General features: G+C 40.0%; 1 protein-coding gene across 1 annotated transcript; it reads left to right on the top strand.

The window, feature by feature from the left end:
* Positions 1–7,427: 7,427 nt before the first annotated feature.
* Positions 7,428–9,173, top strand: MELLADRAFT_85120 (uncharacterized protein; the record flags this gene model as incomplete). Its single annotated transcript, XM_007419171.1, has 8 exons — positions 7,428–7,805; positions 7,869–7,931; positions 7,973–7,988; positions 8,053–8,285; positions 8,357–8,656; positions 8,736–8,792; positions 8,845–8,913; positions 8,994–9,173. The coding sequence occupies 8 exons, from the start codon at positions 7,428–7,430 to the stop codon at positions 9,171–9,173; spliced, it is 1,296 nt and encodes a 431-aa protein (XP_007419233.1).
* Between the last annotated feature and the right edge of the window lie 1,095 nt (positions 9,174–10,268).

Here is a 10,268-nt window from a genome sequence, read left to right as displayed (position 1 = left end):
CATTTATGGGGTCAACATTTTGAGTTACAAGTAGATGCTAAAGCTTTGATTCAAATGATTAATACTCCTGATTTACCAAATGCTCCTATGACAAGATGGGTTTATTTTATTCAATTATTTTCTTTTGACTTGGTTCACAAAGCAGGTAAAACTTTTACTATGCCAGATGGTTTATCACGCAGACCTCGAGATAGTGATTTAGATAGTGATGCTGAGGAATTTAATGAAGAGAAGAAACTTATTGATGTTGCAAACAATGATTATGATTTTGGAATTTATTGCGGGGATTTAATTATCAATGAAGATTTACTTGATGGTGATGTAAGATGGGAACAAGTTGGATTCTGGAAACACTTAGTCAATTACTTAGAAAATTTAATCAGACCAGAAGATATTAGTGATGAAGAATTTAGATCAATTAAGAGGAAGAGTGATAAGTTTTATTTGGATAATGGAAGGTTAATGCGGCGGCAAAATCCTATGGCTCAGGTTGTAGTTACAAATGTTGAAGGTCAAGATTGGATTTTAGAACAATTACATGAAGGTTTAGGTCATAGAGGAGTTGAAGAAACTTACAGAAGAATAGTACTTAGGTTTTGGTGGCCAAGTTTGAAGAAGTCTGTGCGGGAATGGGTTCAAAGTTGTGAAGCTTGTCAAAAGCGGAGTTCTTTAACACCTAAAGAATTGGGTCATGCTACAGGTGAAGCTAGTTTATTTGGTAGAATTAGTATGGATGCTGTACATATTAAAGCTGGACAACATAAATACTTAGTGGTTGCTAGAGATGATTTATCAGGATGGGTTGAAGTGGTACCTTTGGTAAATTTAAAGGCGGATAAGGTTGCTGAATTTTTAGAACAAGAATGGATATTTAGGTATGGTGCAATCAAAGTGGTTACAGTTGAAGGAGGTGGTGAATTTAAAGATGAATTAGTCAAGGCGGTTGAAAGTTGTGGAGCAAAACTTAGAATTGTTACACCTTATTATCCACAGGCAGCTGGAATGGTTGAGAGAGGTCACAAGCCAATCAAGGATACCTTAGTCAAAATGTGTAGTACAAATCCAAGTGCTTGGCGGAAGACTTTACCAATGGTTTTATTTGCAGATAGAATTTCAACAAAAAGAACTACAGGAATTTCACCTTATGAGATGGTTTTTGGTCAAAGAGCGGTCTTACCTGTTGATGTTGAGGCTGGAACTTTCTTAGGAGTTAATTGGGAAGAAGTACATACAAGAGCTGAATTATTAGAAGCAAGAACTGAACAATTATTAAGAAGGGAAGAAATGATGGATAATGCTTACAGTAAAATGATGAGAGTTAGAGAAGAAAGTGTTAGGTATTGGGATAAGAAAAATGCGCACAAATTAAGGAAAAGTCCTTTGGAAGTTGGTGATATGGTTTTAGTTTATAATGCGTCTTTAGAAAGTCAATGGGGTAAATTATTTGAAAACAGATGGAATGGTCCTTATAAAGTCAAAGAACAATTACATATGGGGTCTTTCGTTTTGGAAGAATTAGATGGTACTGAATTACGGCGAAGGTATGCGGCTTCTCATGTCAAGAAATTTTATGCAAGAGGAACAAATGAATTAGAAGAAAGTACAGATGATGAAGATTTAAATGAACAACAAAGTGGTGAAGATTTTATGGATGAAGATTCAAGATGGGAAGAAAGTGATGAGGAGTTTGATGTTTAAATTAAAATTACAAAAGTAAATAAAAATACAATATAGATTGCGGTTTCTGTTTGACTTATTTTTTAGATTTTTTATGGTTATGTTTCTTTTGACTTATGTTTCTTTATATTTTTCTTTTCTTTTTTAGGTTATGTTTTCTTTATTGAATCACGGCTGTGGGTTACTTCAGAGGCAGATTTCTTTATTTTAAAATTCAGTTGCGGGTTAATTTTCAATTTTCTTAGATTATGGTTATGTTTCTTGCATTTCATTTTATTTTTCTTATTTCATTCAATCAATTATTCAATCAAGAGGGTATTAAAATCATTTAGTGAAGAGGGTACAATAAAACACAAAGTAGTGGCGGGTTCTTCACTTATGAATTTATTTCATCAGTTTTTTATATAGTCTTAATTTTTTTCTTTTGCTTATTTGGTGTTTTTATAAATTTAGTTGGCAGGGTTTCAAATTTTTATTTTTTTTATTCTTACAAGGTTCTTTAAAATTTACGGGTGCAGAAATTACTTTAACAAAATTATTGAAGTTAAAATTATTTTAACAAAAGTCATACAAGTTAAATGGGTCATACAAAATTTACAATACAAAAATTTATTAGCGGCAGGTTCAAATTAATCAAATTCGCCGTGAAGGTTTTATCAAATCAATGGTTATGTTTCATTTTATTATTTCATTTTTGCTATTTCACTTACTTTAATTATCATTCAAGGTGGTCATGGGTTCATTATTTAATCAACATCATAGAGGCGGGTTTCAATTAATTCACAAAATTCAAGTTATGGTTATATTTCATTCATATAGAGTTTCTTTGGTTATGTTTCTTTGGTTATGTTTCAGTTTTTTCTCATATTTCATTTTTTTATTTTGGGCGCGGAGTTTACAATCAAAAATTAAAAGTCAAAATTATAAATTAATTAATTTTAGGGGTATTAAATCAATGGTGAAGAGGGAACAACAAAACATAGCTGTGGCGGGTTCTTCACCTCTTTCTTATTCTCTTATTTTCATTTTCTCGTGTTTTTCATTTTTTCTTTCATTTTATTTTGGGGCACAACTACTTTACAAGTTAATCATTTACATCAGGGCGCAATACATCACGTAAATTACATTCAACGGCAGCGGGTACAATTTATTTACATGTCAGGCAGAATTATTCATACAATGTTAGGAGTTTCAAGTTCAAAACTTATTGGTTATGTTTCTTTTTATCATTTTTTTTATGTTTCATTTATGGTTTTGGGAAAGGTCCTCACTGAAAGATGTGAGAGGCGTGGAGGGAAGTTTGGAAGACGTGGAAAAGGACCCTTACTCATCTTTTACGTGAGGGGTATTTTTTTATAATCAATTTATAATTACAAGTATAATAAGTTGGAGTTACAGGTACAACAAACAATAGGTTTTAAATTACATTATTTAAGAAGAAACCTTTCAACTTTTACAGATTTTTATCTTACAGATCCAAGTTTACACTTTTGAAGCAAAGAATTTATTATTATTATACATACTTACTTAAAAGTTCATCAATTTATTCTCACTTCTCAAATTAATCAATTCATCAATTCTCAACTTACATTACTCATTTTACCAGGTGTGAGGCAAACATCATTGTGTTTTGGGGGAGTTAACATTTTATTTTCAAAGGCAAACACTCTTTATGTTGCATGATGGGGACATCATGTGGTTTTGGGGGAGGCTGTGGTAATCAAAACTACAGTTTGAATGTATTTTTGATTTTTATTATTATAATTTATTTTATTTTTTTATGAATTAATTTAGTTTTTTTTATTTTTATCATTTACAAATTTAAATTAATTTTTTACCTTGTTTTATTATTTTCTATTCTTTTTTATGATTCTATTTCAATTTTTAATTTTTAAAATTATTATTATTTTTTATTATTACAAATTTTATATTTTTAATTTTTAATTTTTAATTTTTAACTTTTAATCTTGAATTTTATTTTATTTTTTTATTTTATGGGTTTAGGAGGTATGGGTTAGTTAGGGTTGTATGGGATATGTAGAGTACATAGGTGTTAAGTGGAAATCTCGAAAATTATGGGTTGTGCATGGTTTTATTAAGGTATGCAGGATTTTATGGGTTTTCCATTATGGGTTTGAACAAGGCTGAATTTCGAAAATTGAGGACTTGGAGGAAAAGTAGGGTGGTGGCAACGCAGCAACAGATACGGTACTGGTATCGTACCTGCAATACCAGTACCGTACCTGACTGGAGGGTACTCGAAAAAAAGAGTACCCAGTACCGTACCTGAACTGAGCTACAGTACTCAGTACCGTAGCTCACGGCTGAGCTTGCCTTATGCCTCAAAGGCAAGTACCGTAACTTTATTAAGCGGTAGGTACGGTACTGTACCGGTACCTGGCAGACACACTCCGGTACGGTACGGTGTCGTACCTAGACCGGTACCACTAGGTACCGCGCCTAGTACATCTTTGGTACCTTCTCTCTATATATAGAAAAAGCTTATATATTCACCAGAAAAGATAAGAACAAAAGTTACTATCAAGAGTATAACAGAAAAAAGTATAAACGAGGGTAGTTGAAAAGGCTCAAAGAAAAAAAAAGTGTAATAAAGAAATTCAAAAAGAAATAAAGTTGTACCAAACCAAAAAAGAGTAATAAATTCAACCACGCCGCTTGCGAGCTTTTTGGTCATTCATTAGACACTGTTCCATTGCTTCAGAGGCGTGAGAAAACTTTCCTTTCATTGGAACTCCCTCTCTAGTCCACATACGGCCAGAAACCAAGCGCTCGATTGGCCTAGGCAAGAGTGAGCTGCGGTCAGCGGTGCAAACATCTGCTGCCGACGAGAACGTTCTCTCAACGGGGCAAGCTGTTGCAGAAATCGCCAAGTAATCCCTGGCAAGGCGGGCCATGATGGGATACTTTCCCTCGTTTACCTTTGAAGCAGCAGTTGACATGTCAGTCAGTGGAGTAAAACCAATATTGATCAATTCATTATTAGTAAGATGACTTACTTGCCACCATGCCAAAGCTAAATGTGGGTTGTCCCCCACCTCGGGCGCTGGCTCCTCAGCCATTTCTAAGTAAGATCGGAGCTCATTGGCGGTTTTGCGTCGATGAAGTTCTTTATGTCTTTGAAATTCTTCATCTTCAGCTGTAAAACTCTTGCCATGGCCTCGGGTTTCAGCAGAAGAAGTCGCAGTTGTTGGTCCACTGGCTTCAACTTCGGCTTTCTTCTTCTCATATGCTGATTCGATCAAAGGCTTGGCCATGATGGTCTCATTTTTTTTAGCCCCAAACGCGAATTCAAAGTAATCCTGTCGAAGACTTGGATGTAATATTGTAGCGAGGATAAGTGTGTGAGAGCCAAGAGCCTCCTTCAGGTATGCGTCCGCACGCACTAGAATCGCATGGTACAAGGGTAATAGGGGTTCAGCACGTGACTCAGTGTCATCTATCTTCTTTTGAATCTTTTTCTTGAGTTTTACGTATTCACGAATAGCTAATGAGCCGGTTGGTTTGTCTTGCTCGAAGAATTTGGTTAGATGTTCAAAATCCTAAACCGATGAACCGTCAAATGAAGGTATTGTATTAGTTCTTTTGATGGTTCAAAGGTGAGACAAGAGGTACTAACCTCTAGAACCTCCATGAGGTCACGGACCTGTCGCCATTCGCCAGGCGTGATCATGACCTTATTGAAAATACCTCATGGGCGATGGACATCGGGCGGTAGAGGCGTTTCTCCAGATCGACTTTGATTGGTGTTACGCGGCGCATCCATTTGATCTTCTTTAAGAATCTGATCAATGACCTGTCAATAGTATCAAGTGTGAGTGAGCAAAAAGATAACAATGGAAATATTTAAACACCTTGATACACGCACCTCACGGGCATTGTAAAGCCGATGCCAACACTGAAGCTTTATGTTCCACCTGATTCCATAGCCAGGAATTGGTCGTGGGAGCTTCCGCTTAAGCATTGCTAGCGATACCGCATCAAATAGCCCACACATAACCGCTGATCCACCAATTTTACGACCAATAACGTCGAGCTATCACAAAAGGTTGATTTAATGTCAGTAATTGTGACACTAGAGTAAAATACATGATTAGATAAAGGTTTACATACCTTTGTCACCAAGTTGTGCACAGCATTGGCCTCATTTCGATCAGTGGCCAAAGACTCAACGTCTTCAAGCGTGATTTCAGGTTCTGGATGGGGGCCATCCGCTACGTCGTACCAAGTGGCGCTGTCTTGAGCTTGACCTATTATGATGTCCGCATCATCTACCTCTTCATTACATCCAGCTTTGTCATCGGCTAGGTCAGCTGAGTTCACTTCCGGCAGTTCGTCTTCATCTTCTTTGGGTATTGATTGCAAAGTTGTAGTTGGTATAGGAAATTCGCCTAAAATCGTCGATGTGACTAGGGGTGGTGGTGGTGCTTGGATGCCAAGCGCTTGTAGTCCCGCGTTTACCATGAGAGCTAGTTTGTGGCAAACACAGCGCACTCTATGAAGCTTGTGGTCCCATTTGAAGGTCCCGTCACGATCTGCGCTATATTTAGTAAGGCGGACTTGCATTGCTTCAGCCAACGTGTTGTTGTTGCTACCAGAGTCGTGTGTCTGGGCCAACATGTGCCTATGACAGAATACCATATCAAGATTAGGAAATGCGAAAAAGTGAAGCAAAGAAAAAAAATAAGATGAATAAAGAAGAGAAATCATTCAGACTTATCTTGTGATGTATGCCATGTTTGGTTAAAACATTGATGAGAGGCTCGGCAAGCCAATCACCTTTGTGATGCCATGCGATAAGTTTGAGACAGAGATGTCTCGTAACATACTTCCAGTCCTTATTGACGAAAGTCACAGTCGCACCAATGAAACCATAGCGGTTTCCTTTTGTTGTCCACGCGTCGTGGATCATACCAAAAGAGCTTGTAAGTGACTAAATAAATATCAATATTAGCCATTACTGAATTCGATCAAGAGAATGAACAAAAAAAAAAGTAAATCTCACCTTGATTTCTTCAAAGACTGAAGCACGCAACTCCATATACGCTTCGTGGGCAAATTTAGCCCACCTGTACACTTAAGTATGTACCCTATACCATAGGGTCATACAGACGTATGTATGACCCAATGTCATTCGACACCCTATGTCAAGATGAAACAGCATCCTGAGAAGCTTCTTGGGGGGTAGAAAATATGGCTAAGTCCAATATTCTCCCTAAGGAGAACAAGACCAGCCTCGTACGCTTAAACAAACACCCCACCCATTCATCAAAACCCACCACCCTTTACTGGGTGCTCACCACCCCAACACAGATTCCCACCACTTCAACCCACTCAATCAATACACCACCCCACCTCAATAAGTCACCTACCACCCTTCAACCTACCACAACCCACCAGTGTACCGTATACTACCCACCCTGCTAAGTCCACCAACCCCTTTGAACCTATGGTCACCACCCTACAATGAAGGAACTCACCAATGTACCGTACTTGCACCTCCGTACGCAGCGTCCTACGCACACTCAACTACATACCCTTTGCTGTATCTACACCCATCCAACCCACACCCATTAGTCACCCGGACACCCCACACTTAACCAGAAAGTTCACACCATACCATCTTTATTCCCGATCGCACCCTTTACCCTACCTCCACCCACATAAAACAACGTCACCCACCTCGTTTCCACAATCCCTTCATCCCTCCTCCACACTACAACACCCCTCCAATGTCTTCGATAATGCAAACATTGACACCTACCTGCCTACAGCCCCCACCAAATGATCTCCTCGCACCAACCAGAGGTGAACTCCACATACTCCTCACCCAACATGCCGAAGCCAATGGATACAAGCTCGCCACTCGCTCTTCAGAAGACACCAGTGTCCGATACACATGTCATCGTTCTGGCCCAAAGCCATCCGAAAACTCAGCATCCCAGAAGACCAATTGCCCATTCTCTTTCACTGCCTACCAGATAACCGAATCCAAAGTACCCACTGCACTTCATCAGCTCGTGAATCCCAGCTATATACCCCCTCGAGTGGGTTGCTGGACAGTTCGTATCAAGCATCCTGGACACAACCATGGTCCTATAGGTTCAGAAGTAAGTTGTTTGATGTAGACCGTAGCTGAATACCACAACTGACTACTTCCACGTCTCCTCCAGACCCAGGAGACCAAATGCCCGGTTGCCGAGAGTCTTACCGTTATCAAGCAACGATCAACCGTGGTCTGTGCTCACCCCAATTGTCAAGGAGCTCGGTCGCTCAGATGCTTAAATGTTATTGTTCTTATCTCTTATTTATCCAAGATCTCCAACAAGCTCTCTCAGCTCCCAGCAAACGATTGAGCAAAAGCATTCGCCGAAATTCAAGACATCCTCAACAAGTATCACACCAATACCCCAGATGCTTCGACTTCCTCTCATCAATACCAATCTAAAGCCAACATCTCTCCATTGAACCTACCTTCCAATATGATATCATTCCAACCCTCACCACCACATCCAAATTCACCACCCAATCGAGCTACCGAATCTCCCATCCTAAAACCTTCCGAACCCTTCATTATGAAGTCGGCCCCCGTAAGTCGTCTTTTCCTTTTTTAGAGTCAACATCCCATATCTTCAACTTGATGTCTGACATATCTACATAGATTTCCACCACCTTATCTTCAATTTCAAACCCAAAGCGCAAGAGGAAGATCAAGAAAGCGCCCAAAGCACCAGAACCTCTCCCTACAGCATCGACATCACCGCCTACCGTTTTGCATAACGCAGTTCCAGAGCCCCCACCCCCAGTCCAGGTCCCGAATCTCCTCATGGACGTTGTTAACATATCACGTCAACCGCCAGCTACACCATCTTACGCATTGAAAGCATCGGACTCAGCGCAACCAAACTCAGCAATTTGTCTGAGGTTGAACCCTTTGGTCGATTATGATTCAGAAGCATTGGTCAGTCTTAGATTCGAACCTTTTTCAATATATCGTTCCATCAAATCAAGGATGCCCAGACTGAGATATTTGATTGCAGCCCACACCTGCACCTCCCAGTCCCGCCAACCCTGCCACAAGTGTGGACTCTCCACTGGTAGGTCTGCAAAAACGCTTGCACCAAGACACTTGCTGACACCTGTTTGTAGCCTTCACCAACAACCATCATTCCAGCCATCATTACGACTCTAAGTCCACGCGAATGTTCAGGTCCCACTGTGAGCACTTTACTGTAACATTGACACCACAAGTCGCTGATGATATATGTTCGCCATCTTTGTGTATTGTGAAATTTAAGGCACCTATCTCTCCCACCGATAACAATGGTGACGATAGCTTTGATATCATATCGCTTCTCCCACTCACAAGCCCATCAAAGCACCCAGAAGAATCATGCTCAACCGTGAATACCATCCAGACCGAGCAACTCACATGTACCAATGTAAGGACCGCCACCTTGACCCAACGGGACCATTAACCAGCTTACATGAGTATTTATAGCGCAATACCAAGCGGCAGCGCCCTGCGACCAATCCTGAAGCTTCAAAGGAACACAACATCCCCGTTCGCAGGTCTTTGAGGCATAAAAATATCGATTCCAACCTTGAAGGTGCCCGTCGAAGTACCCGTCAGTCTACTCGGACCTGCACGGCCAAAAAAGTGTGTACGTGTGATCTTTCCATCCCTGGTTATGAAACTTAGCATCCCAAGCCCATTTTCCTCGTTCGTATTTGTAAATCAGGATCCTCGAGTCCCGGCATGGCTACAAAGATATGTCCAATCGGTATCTGACCCTGCTGCTGATGGCCATTGTGGCTATCGTGCAATTGCTATCAGCCTGGGGCGGCCTGAAGACGATTGGACCACAGTCCGTGAAGATCTCATTGCTGAACTGCGTTCCAAGTCGGACTTCTACGAATTGCATTTCAAAGCTCGCAAGCGAGGCGACGGCGGGGTCGCCGAACACATTAACGCCATTCAAACTCATAGACCACAGATACTGGACACTCCTTCCCTCTGGCTCAATTCCGCTCAAATGATGTATCTTATTGCTAATACTTATCAAAGATTATTCTGCGTTTACAGTGAAGACACAAGCTTCTCAGGTTTCCCTTTAGATTGTTGTGCAAACGATAATCCCCCCATATTTCTCTCTTATGATCGAAGTGGTGTACATTTCTTGTCTATTTCACTCTCATACCCTCACGTAGATATCCCAATACCTAAGCCTTGGCGCGAATGGTACGACCTGGCTCAACCGGTTGCAACTGAGTGGGTCTCTAAGTTCAATAAACACTTCGAAGTCTTCCAAGACAATGTTGTACCTGTACTTTCGCTGGAAAAACCTTGGTTGTATTCTCGCCAAAATAATATTGTAGTTGTGTCAGATTCCAACTAGTTATTTACTCTCTCTTATCTTAGTTATTGTATATGGAAATCATGCATTATTTGTTTATGCTGTTTATAGAGTCCATTTGGACTCCTCCCTCAAGTTTGAGAGGAAACCTTGCACGAACAGCACCTAGCACCAATATTCGTTTTTCATAACCACCATTTCATATGACTATGACTA

The sequence above is a fragment of the Melampsora larici-populina genome (assembly GCF_000204055.1).
Source record: "Melampsora larici-populina 98AG31 unplaced genomic scaffold MELLAscaffold_137, whole genome shotgun sequence".
In the NCBI taxonomy this organism is placed as follows: domain Eukaryota; kingdom Fungi; phylum Basidiomycota; class Pucciniomycetes; order Pucciniales; family Melampsoraceae; genus Melampsora; species Melampsora laricis-populina.
This window is presented reverse-complemented; position numbering and strand designations above follow the sequence as displayed.